The sequence below is a fragment of the Dromaius novaehollandiae genome, chromosome 2 (genome assembly GCF_036370855.1).
Source record: "Dromaius novaehollandiae isolate bDroNov1 chromosome 2, bDroNov1.hap1, whole genome shotgun sequence".
Taxonomy (NCBI): Eukaryota; Metazoa; Chordata; class Aves; order Casuariiformes; family Dromaiidae; genus Dromaius; species Dromaius novaehollandiae.
The window spans coordinates 169,242,007-169,260,823 of record NC_088099.1 but is presented as its reverse complement, the minus strand read 5'-3'; the positions used below and the strand labels follow the sequence as shown (position 1 = coordinate 169,260,823).

The 18,817-nt window shown below is 63.3% G+C and overlaps 1 protein-coding gene across 6 annotated transcripts; it reads left to right on the top strand.

The window, feature by feature from the left end:
• The first annotated feature begins 1,763 nt into the window (after positions 1-1,763).
• Positions 1,764-15,833, top strand: MAF1 (MAF1 homolog, negative regulator of RNA polymerase III). 6 transcript variants are annotated; one of them, XM_026114797.2, is made up of 8 exons: positions 1,764-2,130; positions 7,523-7,667; positions 9,865-9,993; positions 10,493-10,658; positions 12,152-12,273; positions 12,824-12,943; positions 13,496-13,615; positions 13,934-15,833. In XM_026114797.2, the coding sequence occupies exons 2-8, from the start codon at positions 7,585-7,587 to the stop codon at positions 13,953-13,955; spliced, it is 762 nt and encodes a 253-aa protein (XP_025970582.2). In that variant the 5' UTR covers positions 1,764-2,130; positions 7,523-7,584; the 3' UTR covers positions 13,956-15,833. The 6 variants fall into 6 exon arrangements, with proteins under 6 accessions (XP_025970582.2, XP_025970581.2, XP_064364077.1 ...); XM_026114796.2 differs by having other exon boundaries at positions 1,765-2,134; XM_064508007.1 differs by lacking the exon at positions 1,764-2,130 and adding an exon at positions 2,339-2,406.
• The last annotated feature ends 2,984 nt before the right edge of the window (positions 15,834-18,817 follow it).

Genomic DNA, 18,817 nt, shown 5'->3' with positions numbered 1-18,817 from the left:
GACTGACACCGCGGGGGGAACCGGCACCGAGGGGGACCGGCACCGGGGAGACCGATCCCGGGGGGGAACCGGCACCGGGGAGACCGGCACCGGGGGGGGGAGGCACCGGGGGGGACCGGCACCGGAGGGGGAGCGGCACCGGGGGAACCGACACCGGGGGGGGACCGGCCCTGGAGGACTGGTCCCGGGGGGGGAACCGGCACCGAGGGGGACCGGCACCAGGGGAGGACCAGCCCTAGGGGACCGGTCCCGGGGGGGGGAGAACCGGCACCTGGGGAGACCGGCACCGGGGGGGACCGGCACCGGGGAGACCGGCACCGGGGGGGGAGGCACCGGGGGGGACCGGCACCGGAGGGGGACCAGCACCGGGGAGGGGACTGGCACCGGGGGCACTGGCACGGGGGGATGAACCAGCACTGGGGGGGGAACCGGCCCCGGGGAACCGACACCAGGGAGACCGGCACCGGTGGGGAACCGGCACCAGTGACACCGGCCCCGAGGAGGGGGACTGACACCGGGGAGACTGGCCCCGGGGTGGGGGGGGGGGGGGAATCGGGCCCTCCCCGGGGAGCTGGGCCCTGGGGAGAGGTCTGGCCTGGTTGAGATCTGATCCTCACCGGGGCGGTTTGGTGCCACCGACACTTGCCCCTGGCGAGGACGTTTAGCCCTCGCTGCCGCGGCCGGTCCCCGCCGAGGTCCAGCCCCCGGTGAGGGGCTTCGGCCCCCCGAGGCAGCCGGGCCCGCGGAGGTCCGGCCCTGGGCAGGGGGCTCGGTGCTCGCAGCGTTCCTGGTTCCCGGCTGCCGGGACGCGGAGCGGCTGGGGGCAAGGCTGGCCTGCACCGGGACCGCAGTGGCCGCTGCCGGGGCGCAGGATGGTGCACCCGCGGCCACCAGCACTGTGACAAGGCCGGTGCCCTTGGAGTTTGCACCTTCTGCTCCCCAAACCGTAGAGTGATCCCTCCACAGGGGGACGGCCAGTGAGCCCGGAGGAGCCAGGCTTTGCAACCACCGGCCCTTGTGGTGCACAGGGACAAGCCAGGCTTTGGAACCACCGACCTTCGCTGTGCACCAGGAGGAGCTGGGATTTGTGCCAACCAACCTTCAGGGTGCACCAGGAAGAGTTGGGCTTTGCAACCACCGACCTTCAGGGTGCACCAGGAAGAGCTGGGCTTTGCAACCACCGACCTTCACGGTGCACCAGGAAGAGTTGGGCTTTGCAACCGCCGACCTTCACAGTGCACCAGGAAGAGTTGGGCTTTGCAACCGCCGACCTTCACGGTGCACCGGGAGGAGTTGGGCTTTGCAACCGCCGACCTTCACGGTGCACCGGGAGGAGTTGGGCTTTGCAACCGCCGACCTTCACAGTGCACCAGGAAGAGTTGGGCTTTGCAACCGCCGACCTTCACGGTGCACCGGGAGGAGTGGGGCTTTGCAACCGCCGACCTTCACGGTGCACCGGGAGGAGCTGGGCTTTGCAGTGCCCCGACCTCCGCGGTGCCCCGGGCGCAGCCGGCCCTGCCCCGGGCGGTCGGGCTCCGCGGTGCCCCCGGCCCCGGTGCCTGCAGTGCTGCCGCCGCGCCGGGCGGGGGCGCCGGGCGCCCCCTGTGATTGACAGCCGCTCCCTGCGTCTTTGTCCCCGCCAGCCAATCAGGGCCCCGAGCGTTCCGGCCGGTGGGTGGTGCTAGGCGCTGTCCTCTCGGAGGGCGGGCGCGGCGCTCTTGATTGACTTCTCCACTCACCAATGGGAGGAGAGCTTGGCGGGGAGCGCCACGGCCTTCCTCCAATGGGGAGGAGGGAGCTGTCAGCGACCGCTCGGGACGGCCGGGCCGCGGGCGGGGCTTTGTCGCTTGTTGTCGTCCGGTGTCTGAGGAGAGGGTCGCTCGCTTGCTCGCTCGCTCGCCCGCCCGGGGAAATCCAGGTCTCGACCAGCCGCTCGCTCCGTCCCGATTAGTCGGGGACATGTCGAGGTGGGCGGAGGCCCGGTGGGCCGGTGTGAGACGGCGGACGGCGGCCGAGGCACACGCGCCCTCCTCGAGCTTTCCCCGGCGAAGCTTTCCTTTACAAACGCCCCGGGACTGAAGGAGCTGTCACCGTGAGGAGCCCCGCCGGGACCGAGTGCAGGAGACACTAGTAGGTCGGTTTCCGCTGCTTTCCCCCACTCACCCCCCGCGGAGTACACGGGGACTACAGCTCCCAGCACGCCCCGCGGCAGCGCGCCGGGGCCGACAGCGGCGGCGCTGCGCAAGGCATGCTGGGAGTTGTAGTCCTGGCGCGACGGCCGAGGCCTCGGCCGCCCGTGGCGCGGAGGATGCCGGGAGGCGGTGCGCGCGGCATGCCGGGAAGCCGGAGGCCGCGGTCGGCGGTGGGGAGGGGGTGATGGCGGCCGGAGCCGCCGTGTTGTGCCGGGTTTGTTTCGTTCTCTTTGTCTCTGACCCACGGCCGCGGCCTGGGCCCTCTGGGGCCCGCGCAGCGCTGCTGGAGCACCCTCACCCCAGTGGGGAAACGAAAGTGCGGGGCCCTCCCTTAAACCCGCTGTAAGGGCTGCTGGGAAGGAAGGTGTGACGGCCCCAAGGTCGAGGGCCCTGCCGCGCTCCCCGTCTGCCCGTCCGCTGCTCATCGCAGACGTCGTCAGCGCCCCGTTTCTTCCCGGAGAGTCCTCCCAGGAGCTCGGGGACGAAACGCGCGGTGGGGAGCGACAGCTGCGCTGGGTTGCCAGCCGTCCCAACAGCACGCAGTACCGGCAGAGAGGCTAAGGGGCACGGCCCGTGGTTCGGTTGAGTTGGCTCCCCTTAAGTTACTCCTTTGCTTTCTCCCTTCCCATGTCTTAGCGCTTCCGGCTGCTTGTCATCTGAACTAGACGAGGGTTTTGCTTTCGCCAGTTTTTATACGGAGCGAATTTCTCTGGATTCTGTCTCGTGTTCCTTGGTGGCACTGGAACGCGCTGTGACTCCCCTGATACCTGAAACCCTTTAGATTAGGCCTCTGTGTTTTCCATTAACCCTGGTTTAAAATTAGATCTGTCCAACTTTTTGGATATCCTCTCTCCTCCCCTCTCCCCCTTCAGTAATGTTTGCAGTGTGCTAAATCATTCTAGCAGTAAGGTGCTAGTATGCGCCCTGCTCTGTTTATAATATGAACTAACGCAACCTTCCATGTTATCTGCTATCCAACATGCCATGTATACTGCAGGAATGAGATTACAGTGCCCTGAGCTAAATCCACCTTAAATATGCTTATCTTGTGGCTGCTTTAGCAAAACACTTCAGCTGAAGTGTCAGTTTTGCTTTGGGTTCCCTTTCTGGGACATGGTTCAGGCAAAGGAGACTGAGGTGTTGTTTCAGCACCAGCGTTAAGATCGAGCCTCGCGCGTCCCGTGTTGAGCTGCTAGATATTGCAACCGCAAACCCGCCTGTGCCTGCCTGCTGCAGACCGGCGCTCGCTCCGCTGCTCGGAACAGGAAGAGTTGTCTCTCTCGGTACGGGTGGGTGTCGCGTTCATTCTGCACCATGTAAAATTGCGGCTGAATACCCGATTTTACCCTTCCTGTTGCGGACTGTGGTGTCACGTATTGACTGCCGGTCTCTGGGGACGTCCTGCCCCGCGTTCCCTCGGTGAGAGAGCAGCGGCGTGCCTCTGCCACTCCTCGGCACCGCCGCCGTGGTGGCTCCGTGGCAGCGGAGAGGAATGGATGTGGCTTTTATAATGCAGCGTTTCATTGATTTCTTGTCAGTGGGAATGGCTGAGCTGTTCTGTTCCCCTGCCCACACCTCGGTGGTCAGGGCCCTAGCAGCCACCACGGTGGCTCCTTCCAGCCGAGGACTTCTCTGTGCTGCAGGGCTGTCGCCAGCCAGATGCACCTACACTGAATAGCTCTGTGCTGAACGCTAGCCTTAATTTCTTGAGGTCAGGTTCTTCAGAAGTTGTTTCTCTTCAGGCTTCCGCCCATCCGTACAGGCAGATTTATCAAGCTTTGCCTTGAGAAGAAGATTGTTCAAAAAGCGTGGCTTCCAGTGCTTTGTACCGCTGGCTTCCTGAGGCTGCCCAGGGCGCAGGGGGGCTCCTGTGCTGTGCAAACCTGGTTGTCAGCAGTCAAAGCTACTGTTTTGCTCACAACTGTTCTGCTGTTGATTCAGCAGTGACAGTTCAGGACTCAAAGCTTTGGTTTCCCTTTCTGCAAGTGCTTATAATGTCCTGTTGTTGCAACCACAGCTTGTTACTGAAAGCTTTAGAGAGGAACTCCTGCCTCCTGCTTCATTGCCTCTCTGTGACCGCGGCGTGTTTGTAGAAACTTCTCACCAGGACTGTCCTGTCGAACGCTAACGCAGGTCCTTCAGGCTTGGCCTTTGGCTCTGGTAAACGGGGGAGAGGATGAAGTAGAGCCTCTTGGCTGCACGGACACTGAGGCGTCGTCCTTTACGGCCTGTTACTTCTTCCCTCTCCTCGGCCTGTGTCCTGTCCCCGGCGCTCTGCAGGGCTGAGCAGCTGCTCGTGGAGGAAATGCTCGTTTCCTGTAGACGCAGCTCATTTCTGCCTCGTCAAAAGCCGAGTTCTTCTGTATTTTTCTGAACTTCTTGGCACTTCTTGAGATAAAAGAGTGACAGAGAAGCAAGGTTTGAAGAGATTGGTATTTCTCGAAGTCCCAGCACATACAGCTCCTTAGCCTGGTCCGAATGGCCTGGATAGACTGATAGACGCTGTACTGAAGCAGCCAGGGCTGAGACGTAATCCGTTAAACTTGCTGTCTGGGTGTTGACAGTGCTGTCTCTGCGCTGATGCAAAATCTCTCCGTAGCTGTCTGAGATGAACTAAATCAGCATGTCTTGAAAATCCTTTCCGTGACATCACCACGTTAGATCCCTGCTGCAGAAGTCCTGCGCTGTGCAGCTCTTCCAAAATAGCAGTTGGGAGCTTTGTATGGATCTCTCCAGACTCGTGTGCTTACCTGGAGGCAAAAACGTCCATATCCCATAAAATCGCCCTTGTCTGTGAAGCAATCTGTTGTCTGCCAGCGTTAGAAGCAGGCTCGGCTTTTGCTCGCTTAGGGCTCACGTTAGTTGTTCTAATTCTGGCCGTTGGCAAGGCTCCTGGTCCGGTCAGAGGGCAGCTGGCACCTCGTCCCTGCTCCCGCTCCGAGCGGCTCTCCGCAGCTCGTCCCCCGTCCCTCTGACGCGCGCCGGAGCAGGCCGCGGGGAGCTGCCGCTCGCTCGGAGTTCTGCGGCGTCCGTGTCCCGGCTCTGGCGACGGCGACCTGGTGTAGCGCTGCGAGCAGAGGGCACCGCGCGGCTGTGGTGCTCTGGTTGGCTCTGCTCTTAGGTGCCTGCAGGGCATGGCGGGGGGGACAGGTGGTCACGTCCAGAGGCGCTGTAGGGTCACGGTTTCAGAGGAACATCCGTTGCTCAAGGAACGTGACCAGTCTGGATTACTGGTTTGTTAGGAGCGCCCAGGAGTGCCTGGTGCCTTCTGAACCAAGCAGAGACCCGCTCCGGAGCGCTGGCTTGCCTGCCTCTATGTGAGGGACTTACGGGGGGGGAGGACATCCTCGTGGAGTGAGGATCCCGCGGCCTGAGGCTCCGTTTCCTGCTTGCGGTCCTCGCCTTGCGCCTTGTGGGTTGGCGTTTAATTCCCTGCTGTGGCTGCTGTCCCTCCCTTGTTTTCCCAAGGCCCTTCCTGAACTCGCTGCTCTCTCGTTCCACGCGCGGCTGTTTGAGAGGAAGAAGAAGGGCCAGTGTGGAGATCGCTGCAGCAAGTCCTGATCTTCCCTGGCGTGGAAGGCTTTCCTGTACCAGAGGACTGACAGGCTGAATGTTGGTGCTTTAATAAGCCAGAGACCTCCACAGAGAAAGGCTTCAGGGTAGTGGGAGCTTGCTCTGTGGCCTGCCTCGGGCTGCTCATCTGCGTGCGGGGAATTTCTTCCCCATTTGGAGGGATGCTCATCGCCACGGCAGCCGGTGTTTGAGGCTGTCTGGGGTCCCGGTGAGCTGCGTGTGCTCACGGGAGTGCCTGAGAAGGGGCTGCTTGCCGCTTTTTCCGCAGGGGCTGTCTGCGGGCAGTCTAGCTGAGGCTGTTCTGCTTGGTAGCCTGGGCTGTGGCGAATGCTAGAGCTGCCTCTCAGACAGGGTGTTTAGTGTCACTCTGGCTTGTGCACCAGCTGTGTTTTAATCGCGTCGGGCAGCGTCAGGGTGAGAGCGTCCGGCACGCTGCAGTCCCCTGCTTAGGGCCGCACGGCGTGGCGTGGCGGCGAGACGTCGCAGGGGGCGGCGGGCGGCTCCGAGTGCGCACGTGGGTCTCCCCCCACTACGGGATTGCTGCTGCTCCCTCCTGTCCAGAGCCCGGGACTCGGGCCGGGCCTGGCGGCACGGTCTGCGTCCCTCGGGCCCCGCGTCAACGTCCCCCGCGGCGTCACAGACGCACGGCGTCCCCTTCACGCGTTCAGATCTGCAGCCGAAGGACCGGGAGGGCGTTCCTCCGCCGTCCTGGTGCCCGGAGCGAGGGGGTGGATGTGTCTCCCCTGGGAGGCCTGTAAGGGGACACTGTTTCCAGAGAGCCCTGGCATGTGCTTCGCCGCTTGTTTACAAATTCTCCTGTTACAGTCCCAGGGTTGTGCAAGAGGCCCCGGCCGGGGAGGGAGCGCCGGCCCCGTGCTGGGCTCTGGAGGAAGACGGCGTTCCCCGTTGGGGTCCAGCAGCCCCTGGGGCTCGCCCGGGAGGTGCTCCACACCCTGGGGGTGACGCTGCGTTCCCCCCCCCCCCGGGCTGGGGGCTGCCCGGCAGCCGTGCGGCCCGGGAGCCAGGCCTCCCGCCACCCTCTCTCCTCCCGGCCACCCGTTTGGCTGTTGATCCCAGAGTTGGTTGGAGGCCGCACGGAGAGCAGCTCCCCGAGCCAAAGCCGCGCTCGCCCGAGTCCTGCTCCGGGAGACAGCGTGCGGCGCTTGGCAGGAGAGTCTGCGTCGCTCCCGGCCTGCGGCGCAACAAGTGCCATGCGCTGTTCTCCAGCCCGCTGCTTCGAGGGAAAACAGTCTGGCTAAAAAAGGCCCGTGACCTTCAGAACCGAGAAGGGGAACTTGGAAACTCCCCGTCAGAATGCACCGCTCCAGCGCTCACGGAGGAACGGGCTGTCGCTGGGGTAGCTGGTGCGGGCCCGACCCCCTCGCGCGCGGTGGGCGCCGGGAGCGCGGCGGATCAGCCCGTTCTTAGTCACGCGGCGGAGCTGACAGGGCGTAGGTGCGGGGATAACAGCAGCCTGCGCGATCCGATCCGATCCGCCCGGGAGGTGCAGGTGCCCATCTGGATGGCAGTTGTCATGGCAACGTAAAGCCTGCAGCCCTGTTTTCCCTGCTCGGAAAAGGTGTTTGTTTCCTGACTTTTGCACCGTCCTGCCTTTCTGCTGGTTTCTGATCTTACCAGGCTGGCTGAACTGCAGCCTTGCTGTCCATCGTGGGGCTTGGGGCTTCCGTCTCTCTTTCTCCTGGTATAATAATCTCTCTCTTTTTTTTTTTCCTTTTTTTTCCTTTTTTTTTTAATAGGACAAACAAACTCTGCAGCAGCTGTTGCACGGTGAATTGCTCCAGAGCCAGAAGCAAAGACAATGAAGCTGTTGGAGAACTCAAGTTTTGAAGCAATAAACTCCCAGCTAACTGTGGAGACCGGAGATGCTCACATCATTGGCAGGTGAGTGCTATCAAATGCCTGTTTTCCGTGTGGGAAGCAAGCCTGCTTTCTCGTGCCTTTCCCGTGTCTGAGAAAATACTTTAAAAGGAGTTGCAGCCCGACAGAGTCAGCTATAAATCTCCTCTCTTTTCCCAGAGCAGATGGGATATTGCTGCTGGATATGTAAAGCTAGATGGGCCAAGCTCTGGACCATTAGTAATAATGCAGTTGCTGTTGTAACAGACACACGCACGCACACACACTTACTTCTTAGTTTCTGTCCCTTTAGCCTGAGGTTATGTTCACCCTTCCACTGCTGCTCTAGGTCTTAAAGTCAGTAGCTTCGGAGTGCTGGAGAGGGCAGGACGGTGAGTTGTCATCATCTGGGGTCCTTTGCCTGGAGGAATATGATGTTCGTGGTGGTGGTTTCTTCTTCCTCACTCTAGGATCCACCTGGGGTCATTTTTATGTGTGTGTTAATATGTTTTTACAGCTTTGGTCAGCAGCTCCGTGTTGCAGCTGAATTTATGATATATGGTGCCTTTCACATATGTTGGATGCTATTTTTTTCATTCTCTCTGCTGCCGCTAAAACCAGTTTTGTCTGGCTCCAGGTCTGCATTTCTTTAACTGACCATTGGTGAGCTGTGAGGTCTCCAGTGCCAAATTTGTGCCCCATCTCTTATCATCCCATGCCTGTACCTCTCTGCGCCACATACCGTCTCCACTTCTCAGGGCTTCTGCTCTCATACCAGGCCTGTGTTTCTCTACACTGCATCATTAGGTTAAGAGTTGTAAATAACTCATTCTACATAGAGTAACTTTTTACTGCTCTCTGTCTAAAACTATGGTAACACCGTGCAGAAGTAAAAAAGATTAGCCATAGATACCTGGTCAGTTAGAGAAACTGCTGTCACAGCTAAACCAAGGAAAACAAAGTTGCAGGCAGCTCAAGAGAAGTTCAGTCGCAGGAAGCCTTACAAGCCTCAGTCCTGAGGCCTTGCAAACTCAGTGCAGAGCTTACGGCCTGTTACGAGCAGTGGCAGTACTGTATTACAGGGCTGTGTGTTACAGCGGCCGTGGTGGTGTGATGTCCGAGGCTGCTGGGTCACGCGCTAGCTACAGGCTTTCTTTCCGAGGAGGGATATAGTTCTGGCAAACTGGGTAGTTTCTCCTTGCCTAGGAGGGATCCAGGTGCTCAGGCGGGCCAGGAAGTGGAATTAATTCATTACCGCCTGCAGTTGCTGTTTCTCTCCTTTGGTCGTTTTAATGCTGTTTCCAAGAGATTGATTGATTTCAACATTAAGCAGTGCTCTCCTCTCGAAGAGGAGGATTGGGAACAGCCCTCTTGGATTCTTGTCCCCCTTCTCATGCCGATGGATCGGTGGTTTCGGAAAGCCTCTTTCTGAAGGCTTTGGTCTTCCCGACTCCAGAACGAGGGAGATTCCTGCCAACTTTGTAGCAACCTACCGGGGGACTGTGGAAAGGAGCAATGTTGGAATGGTTTGTTCTTACCCAAACAACCCCAGCTACTTGGAAATCTGAAGGAAACTTTCTCTTTGAAGCTTGTAGTTGATTGTGAACGTGATGTCTAAGCAGGCATTGGGTTGCCCGGCAGTCTGTGGGGCTGTCTTGCCCTCCAGCTTCTGTTGGGCTGCCACTGGCTGGGATCAGTGGAGCCAATTTCCTTGTGTTGGGGGCCTAGAATATGTTTTTGTACAGTTTCCGTTCTTGAGTTGGGGCTGGACCAGTCCAATGTGACACACAAGTTCTCCGGAAGAGCTTTTAAACTCGATTCGACAGGGTCCTTCTGTCTGCTCTGCTCTTGGTCCTGTGTGAGACTGTGCTCAGTGATTTTGGGAGCTAACAGCCTTGTCACCTGGGGGGACAGTGAGAGCTTTCTCCTGAGCAGGCTGTGGCAGAGTTGGTTCTGGGCCAGCTCTGAACCTGTTTTTGATACGGGCTGAAAGGATTCTTTTTGGACTTACTGTTGGCATCAGTTTGGCTTGCTTATTTGACTCGAACAGGGCGCTGCAGTGATGAGGTGCACTTTATACCTCTCTTTTTGAGTTTTCTGTGCTAGTGAGGGAGGTAGGTTGTCCGAGTTACCACCGTCGCAGCTCTGGGCCTGGACCTTCACGTTGCTGCTGGCCTGGTGCTGGCGTTGCTGGGCCTGGCGCTCGGCCTGATCTCGCGCGCGGTGCTGTGTGTCTCTGCAGGATTGAGAGTTACTCGTGCAAGATGGCTGGCGACGACAAACACATGTTCAAGCAGTTCTGCCAGGAGGGCCAGCCGCACGTCCTGGAGGCCCTGTCGCCTCCTCAGACCACGGGGATCAGCCCCAGCAGGTACGGTGGGCCGGGGTACGGGGAAGTCCTGGGAGCATTTGCTGTGCTCTGCCCCAAAGCAACGGCATGTTCGTGGCAAGGGTCCAGGTTTCGCTGAGGCGGTGGCCTGCACTCCCGCCTCGTTTCTGTGTTTGGCCCGGGCCTGGCTGCCGTGCTCGTAGTCTTGGCGCTTCCCTGATAGAGCTGGCACAGCCTGTGCTGGGACTTTGCTCTCCCAAGCCGCTGCCTGTAGCTGAGCGCTCCTCCGGGCTGCCGCAGCGTTGCGAAGCTACCGCAGCCGCCCCGAAGCAGAGGCTCAGCTGGCCGCTGGTGCACACGTGCCGATTGCCCCTGGTTAAAGCAATTTAGCTGCAAGTCACTTAGCCCAGTGAAGCAAGGCCCAGCGGGATGCTGTGCCAGGTGTGGGTCGTGGTCGGTTCTGTCTGCCTGTGCTCCCCTCCGGTGTAGTGGCCCAGCTCACGCTGGTGACCGCAGCTAACGTTGCCGTTCCTTGTCTTAGGCTCAGTAAAAGTCAGAGTGGTGACGAAGAGGGACCCCTGAGTGACAAGTGCAGCCGCAAGACCCTCTTCTATCTGATTGCAACGCTCAACGAGTCCTTCCGCCCAGACTACGACTTCAGTGCTGCCAAGAGCCACGAGTTCAGCCGGGAGCCGAGCCTCAACTGGGTACGTGATCACCCCGGAGCCAGAGCGGATCCCGCCAGCCCCGGGGTCCGGTGCTCCCGTGCTTGGAAGGCCTGCTGTGCTAGCGGGCTGTGTCCTGGAAGAGAAGGAAGCAGGGATCCGCCAGCTCTGAGTGGTGGGAGAGTGTCTGGGTCTCCAGGGGAGCCCACAGTGGTGCTGTGGCCCTGGATAATCATTCCCAGGATATTCCTTGCTCCCTCCTCCAGCAGCAGCAGTGCCAGCCTTAGGATGGCTCAGTCCTCATCCCTCATGGGAAGGGGTTTTGGGGGTTTTCATACTGCGTCTTTTCCAACAGCTGCCTTGGGATGTCTCCCTGCGCAGCGTTATGACACCCAAGTTCTTCTCCTGAAAAGTGGGCAGCAGTGGTGAAGGCCTTGCTGGGCTCGCCCTGTGCTTCACTCTTCTTCAGGAACAACGTTTTATGAGCAGGAATTTTCACGTCAGCCTTGCCATACCCCTTGGTTAGGCCCCTGTTTCTGGGGTAGTTACTTTGAAGAAGGAAAAGTGAGGGGAAAGCGTGGATCTTGCATGATATTCTCGCAGAGGACTTCCCAGTCTGCTGCCTGCTGCTTTCATCTCCGTGCTCTTAGTGCTGGTGGCTGGACACTGCTGCACCTCTTGCCAGGCAGCGGGCTGGCTCCGAAGGGCCTCCCAAGTCCTGCCGTGAGCGAGCTGTCCCTCTTGGGTGCCAGAGCCCCTGGCTGCTGGGTGCAGCTGCTGGGCTGCCCTTTCCTAGGAGGCGGAGGGAGCAGGAAGCATCCCTTCTGTCCAGGAAAGTTGTTTCCAGAGAGGCTTCAAGGAAGCCACTGTTAGCTGGGAGACGTTTGAACTGCTTGTGCTGAGAAGATGCTCCGAGTTTTGCCTCTCCAGCCCGTGTTGCTTCCATGGTGCCTCTCTTCTTGCTTCCACCTCTGAATCTAATACAGCAGTGTCTGGCCATCTTGCCCTCCCCGTCTGAGGTCGCTGTCAGACTCCAGTGTCTCCTCCCGATGAATTCCCTGGAGACATAACCTTTCTTCAGTGAAAACCTCTAGCTGACCTAGATGCAGGTCACACCTGTGGACCCAGAGAGGACTACGAAGGACTTGTGGGCAAGGCAGCAATGTAAAACCAAGCCCACTGTCATAGTGTTGTTTTCCGTGTGGTATTGTAGCACCACTGGAAAACTTTTGGGGGTTGTGAATTGGGAAAAGGTTGAAAACTTGCCTTAGAGAGGATTTTGTGGAAGGTTTCGTTACCTTATCACTCTCCACACTTTGGAAACAGGCTGCTGGCAGAAAGCTGTGGTCTCGCGTTCCCGCCTGCCTTGGGATGTGCCCTCTTGGAAGAGGGACCTGGCGCTGCGGTGGAGCCGAGGGGCAGCATGAGCCACGTGGGGCGTGGGCAAGAGGCTCCGCGAGGGGCAGCGGGGAGGAGGACAGCAGCCGTCCGTCCGTGGCTCTGCTCCTTTCACGTGCCCTGCTTGGTCCCCTCAGGTGGTGAACGCTGTCAACTGCAGCCTCTTCTCTGCAGTTCGGGAAGATTTCAATGCCCTGAAGCCGCACCTGTGGGATGCTGTGGATGAAGAGATTTGTCTTTCAGAGTGTGACATCTACAGGTAACGGGACAAACACCCCCAGGGCCTAATCCCGCCCCCCCCTCTCCTGCATGCTGTGGGCTGTACAGAAAAGAAGTTACTTCTCAAGGCCAGGTTACATTTTGGTGTGCCCGGCTGTGCATGAGGACGGTCCCTCTGGAGCTGGGCGGGATGTCCCTTTGGGAGAGTTTGCTGTCTTCCTGCTCGGTGCTCACGGAAAGGGAACTGCCACCGTCATCCCCTTCCCACGCAGAACTTCCGCGCCCTGGAAATCTGCGCTCCAGGCAGCGAGCCGCTCTGCGTTGTGCCTCGTCCTCCTTCCAGAAAGAGCCTGGGGCGGCCGGGTGCTTCCTGCCACCCCGCAGAGCTGCTGACTAGTCCGCCTTGTCCGCCCTTCACCCTGTGCGCTGCCCGGACGCGGTGATGCCCACCCGCCCTTCCCTGAGGCGGCTCTGAGCTCGCCCTTTGCCCCTTCCCTCCCTCCGAGCGACGCAGCTGGCTGAGCACGGGGGATGAGTCCGAGGGCAGAGTCTGGTGCAGCGTTTCTCACGTCCTCCGCTTGCTGTTGCAGCTACAACCCAGACCTGGATTCGGACCCCTTCGGAGAGGACGGCAGCCTCTGGTCCTTCAACTACTTCTTCTACAACAAGAGGCTGAAGAGGATTGTCTTTTTTACCTGTCGTTCCATCAGGTCAGGCCACATGGCATCCGTGAAGTCACCCTAAAAGAATCGCGTTACCTGTTTGCACGCCGCGTCCCCGCAGGGGAGGAACCTCTGCGGCCCCGCTGGCCCCCGAGCTGGAACACGGCAGATGCGCGATCGGGAGCTGCCCTCCCGGCTGCCCGGCTGCCCCGGCACTCTTGCTTGGCCGGGAGAGCGGAGCAGGGGACGTAGCTCGGCCAGAGCCGGTTCCCCCCGTCTTCCCAAGACGCACGGCACCGCTTTAGACGGAAGAACAAGCTGACCAGGAGCTGTGGCCTCCAGGGCGTGGGCAGACCTCCGCCTGGCACCAGGCCGCGGCTCCCCAGCAGGCCCGGGCGCTGCGGGGCACGCACGGGGGGCAGCCAGCCCCTCCCGCCCGCAGGCTCCCTTTGGATGCGGAGGAGATCCTGCTCGGAGCAGGCAGGACTCCGGCAGGGACTTAAGCCCGCTGGACGGTTGAGCGGGGATTTTCCCTGCGGACACAGCAGCGCAGTGGGGCACCAGCTGGGCGCTTACCTTGTGCTGCCCTTTTCTCTCCAGCGGGTACACATACACACGCTCAGAAGCTGGGAATGAGCTGGATATGGATCTCGGCGAGGAGGACGTGGAGGAGAACAGGGATGCCCGTGACAAGGAGAGCGGCAGCATAGAGGAGGAGAGGTGTGTGAGCTCAGCGCTCCGGCGGCCGGCGCGTCCACCGCGGGCTCGTCCAGGTCTGCCCGCGGAGGTGGGAGCAGCGCTCCCAGCTCGCCTGCGTGCCGGGGAGAGAGGGCCCCGGCCCGCTGGACCTGAGGTTTCCGCTCCTCTGCCCTGAGAGCACGACCTGGAGCTTGGCGGGGCTGAGCCGCTCTTGCGCAGAAGCAGTCGTGCTGCTGCCCGGGGCGTCCGGGCGCTCGGCCCTGGTGGCCTGTCCCCGTTCCGCCCCGTTTCTGGCTCGGAGCAGCTGCAGAGCAGTAACGCTTGTGTGCTTCCTTGCAGGTTGCAAGTTATCTGCATGTGAGTTTCCAGAGCTGCTCCGAGATGCCTCACGACCCTGCTGAACCGCCTTCCTGCCTGCGTCCGAGGATGAGGCAGCCCCGAGCTCCCCGACCGGCCCCCGCCCAGCAGCCGTAGCACCGCTCTGCTCGTACGTACACTGGAGTACCCCAGGCATCTTGGAGCGCAACGCCCGGAAAGCAGCTGCGGCTTCCTGGCTGAAGACACGTCCTCTAGCTCTAGGTGCTGCCAGCAGACGTCCCTCCCGCGTGCCGCCCTCCGCGGCTGCTCTGACTGGCTGGACAGCTGTGTAGGAGCTCCGAGAAGCTTTGCTGCACTTTATCGCTGATCTTATTGGCTGCACTGACCTGCAAACTCCTCGTGGCTCTGAAGCAGGGCTGGGTTCTCCTCAAGCACTTTTCTGTACTGGCTGTGACACAGCAGACTCCGTCCGTCCGTAGCACCAGCAGCAGCAAGGGGGGCGGGGGGGCCCCCGCTGCGCCTCTGCCTGGACCTCCTCCTCCAGAAGTGTTGAACTCCCGTGAACTGCCTGTAGCTTGTTCCCTGGAGAAGAGTCCGTTCGTTTCAAAGAGGTTTGCTTTGCTCCTGCCCGCCCATGGTGTGTTTTTTATTTTATTTTATTTTTTTATTATTTTTTTTGTACTCTTCCCCGGGGGTATCAGCTTCCTGCACTGGTCCCGAGCGATTCCCGTGTGCAAGCAGGTCCCAAGATGCAGCCCCTGTGGGTGAAAGCTGGACTGGGTGTCTCATCCTCGACCTTTCATGTTTTTTAAACCACAGACGACTTTTGGCAGCGGCAAAGCCGGAGCAGGGCCGGAGCGCAGCGACGGTGCGGGTCGGCATGGTGGGCGGCGGCTGCGGCGCTGGGATCCCGCTCAACCCGGGCCCAGGGCGGCAGAGTTTATTTTTGTATCTCGGGTGAGCTGGGACTCGCCGGCTCGGTCGGCCTCGCGCTTTGGTTTAATTGCATCTCCCCCCATTTCCTCCCTCCTCCTCGCCCGGCCTCCGCGGGAGGCGAGTCCCCCCCTCTGCCCCGGCTCCCCGTGTTTCGCAGTGCCGAGTTTTCCCTCCTCCTCCCTTTCGGCAGGCGCCGGGTCGGGGCGGTGAGAGCCCAGCTGGCCCCGGGGGTGCTGGGCGAACCGGAGGCAGCGGCGAGGCCGGCTGCGGAGCGCCAACGCTGCCCGGCTCCCTGCGACGGGTCCCTGCCGCCTCGAGGAGCGAGCGGCTCCGGGGCAGTCCCGGCCCTGCCGCAGGGCCCCGGGTGCCGGCACTGCTCCGTCGCCCTGGTGGGAGGTGGCAGGGGGAGGAGGGCAGAGGGAGGCAGGACGGCGGCCGAGGGTGCTGGCGCGGCTCCTTCCCCCGTGCCGGGAGCTCAGCCCTGGCCACGGCAGCGGCCCGGCGTTGCCCGACGGCAGCTCTGCCCCGCTCCTTTCCCGGGGCGGCGTCTCCCTTCTAGGAACCTCTCCGAGGTTGTTTCGGAGCCGGTTTCCTTGTCCTCGAGGATGAACTTGAGCCTCCGCTCCCCGGGGCAGCGCTGGCCTGCGGCTCCTGGCCGTGCCCTACCCGGTTTTCCCACCGTAGCTCAGGACGGAAAAGGGGCAGGAGCCCAGGAGCTGGCGGGCGAAGGACCCGCTCCGAGGGCAGCGGTGCAGCGGGCCCGGCCGGGTCAGCGCGGGCGACGAGGCCTGTGGGGCTGGGGGAGCCGCGGGCCTCCCCACCTCCCTCTTCCTCCCCTGCCGGGGGTGGGCGCAGGCTCTGGCCCTTCCCTCTCTCCCTCTGCCCCTGCCCGGGCGCTGCTGTGGCTGGCTTCATGGTTTAACCCCCCGGCGTGGGACTTTGCGGCGTAGCGATGTATCATTACACCAATAAAGTTTTTCTGTGACGAGCCGCCCCTTTCCTCAGGGGTTCCCCGCTGGGAACCGATGGATGCGGGCGGAAAGGGCTGCGGGGTGGGTCCCCGCGCCGCCGCGCCGGGGCGAATCGCGGGCTCTGCAACCCCCAGGGCCGTCAACAGAACCGTCCCCGGCAACCGGGGCCTGGCGCCGGGGGGGCGGCGGGGACGGGGGCACGGGTGGGCGGTGGGCGCCCGGGGCTGGCTGGGCACCCCGAGGTGGGCGGGATGGCTGCTGGCCCCGCGCTTGGCTGCAGAGGAGGAAGGCGAGGATGAAGAAGAGGAGCAGGAGGCTGTGAAGGAGGAGGAGGAAGCTGAGCAGCGGGAGGAGATGGAGGAGGCGGCAGCGCCGCAGAGAAAAGCCGCCCGCCTCTGGGCCCTGCTCCGGGACAACCTGGCAGAGGCGGTGGATCAGGTAGGGCAGCCGCAGCGCCGGCCCCAGCCCCGCGTGCCGGGGCGAGCGCGGGGCTCCCGGCGGTGCCAGGGCCGGGGCGAGCCGGCGACAGGGCCGTCGCTCCGCGGCAGAGGCAGAAGGAGGAGGCGAAGGCGACGTACCTGGCGCGCGGGCTGCGGCCCCTCTGCCGCGTCGCCCTCGAGCACCCCGTGCGGCACGTCGCCTACGGCAGCGCCGAGCGCCGGCTGCTGCGGCTGGACGCCCGCGGCCGGCTGCACCTGCACGGGGACGACGGCCGGCTCCTGGCGGCGCGGGACGCCCCGGGGCCCCTCGCCGGGCTGCTGCGCGTGGCCGCGCTCGACCGCTACGTGGCCTGGGCACCCGGCGGCCTGCAGGCGCTGGGGCCGCGCTTCCGGGTGCTCTCCAGGACGCCGGCGCCCCAGGGCACCCGCTGCTGCCTGCTGGTGCCGGCGCCGCGGCTGGTGGTGACGGCGGGCGACGGCAGCGTCGCCGTCTGGGCCTTCGCCGGCTCCCGGCGGTGCTTCACAGCCTGCGGCGACGGCGTCGCCGAGTTCGGCCTCCACGACACGGCGCTGCTGGCCCGCCGGCGGGGCCTGCACGACAGGTGGGTGCCGGGGATGGCGACGGCGACGGCGTCACCCGGCCTCACCGCCGCCTCCGCCCAGGGCCGTGGCCGACGTCACCTATTGCAACGGCCTCCTCCGACGGCACCGTCAAGGTCTGGGACGAGGACTGGCTGCTGCGCGCCGTCTTCGTGGGGCACGCGGGTGAGCCGCCGCCGCGGACACGCGTCACCGGGGCCCGGCCGTCCCGCCGTGGCGCTGCCTCATCCCCCCCCGCAGAGCCGGTGTCGGCGCTGGCGGTGCCGCGGGCGCTGCAGGCCACGTACCGCCTGCCGCGGGAGACCCTCTTCGTGCTGCTGGAGGGCGGCCGCGTCCTGCGGGCCGGCACGGCGCTCAGCCCCGCGGCGGTGCGGGCCGCGGCGGAGCCCCCCGGGGCGACCGTGCCGCCCTGCTGCCTGCTGCTCTGCAGCCACGTGCCGGAGCCCCGCGCCGCGCTGGAGGCCAGCCGCGGCCGCGTCTCGCTGGAGCAGCGGGGCCGGAACCGGTGAGGGCGGCGGGCCGGGGCGCGGGGCGGGCGCGGGCGCCCGCAGGCACCTGCTCTTCGCCGGGCTGGCGGACGGCGGGCTGTGCGCGCTGCGGTGGTTCGCGGCGCGGGTCCGGTGCCCACTGCGGCGGCCCCGTGACCGCCCTGGCCGCCCACCCCGGCGCCGGCAGCATCTTCTCGGCGGGCCCGGCCGCCGCGCTGCAGGACCCCGACGGGGCCGCCTACGCCGAACCGGCTGCTCCGGTGGGGGCTGCGGGACGGGACGGGGCACGGGAAACCCGGCGCCTCTCCAACGCCCCCCCGGGAAGCGCCGGCCCCGCCGCGCTGCCTCGCCGGCTCCCCGCAGGCACCTGCGGCTCGACGCCGTCCCTGAAAGCCTGGCGTTCGGCAGCAACAGCGGCGACCTGCTGCTGGGCATCGAGCGAGACCTGGACCGCATCCCCCATGGCGCCTACCTGCCCGGGCCCTGCCGCCCGGCTCCGGCCCCCCGCGCCCGGGGGTCCCTGCCGAGACCCCCCTCGGGCGCTGCCGCCTCCTCCTGCCGCAGGTGCTGTGCAGGGAGCGCCCGGAGGTGCCCGTGGCCCTCGGTCACCGCGGGAGGGACCCCTTTGCAGGCTCGGGGACGGTGGCTGCAGCCCGGCTAACGGGAGCGCTCCGTCTCCAGCCCGCCCTGGGCCTCCGCGCCCCACGGCCCCTCCGAGGACGAGGACGAGGACGCGGGGAGCACCAGCGAGGAGCAGCGGCAGGTAGGGCGGTGCGACGGGAAGGTCCCGGGGCACGAGGAGCCCAGGCTGGAGGTGACCTCCAGGGACAGGGCCCTGCCCAGAGCAGGCTGCCGGGGTGCCAGCGTGGATGGTGTCATGTCCCCTGGCCTCCGGGCTGCTCATACCTACCCTCACGTGCCTACTCACACCCGTCCCAGGGTACCTGCTCACATGTGTCCTGGGGTGCCTGCTCACACCCCTCCCAGGGATCCCTGCTCACATGTGTCCTGGGGTACCTGCTCACATCCATCCTTGGGTACCTGCTCACACCCATCCCGGGGTACCTGCTCACACCTGGGGTACCTGCTCACACCTGTCCTCGTGTACCTGCTCACATCCATCCTTGGGTACCTGCTCACACCCATCCCGGGGTACCTGCTCACACCTGGGGTACCTGCTCACACCTGTCCTCGTGTACCTGCTCACATCCATCCTTGGGTACCTGCTCTCGTGTGTCCTGGGTACCTGCTCACACCCGTCCCAGGGATCCCTGCTCACATCCATCCTTGGGTACCTGCTCTCGTGTGTCCTAGGTACCTGCTCACACTCACCCCAGGATCCCTGCTCACACATGTCCTCGTGTACCTGCTCACATCCATCCTTGGGTACCTGCTCACACCCATCCCGGGGTACCTGCTCACACCTGGGGTACCTGCTCACACCTGTCCTCGTGTACCTGCTCACACCCA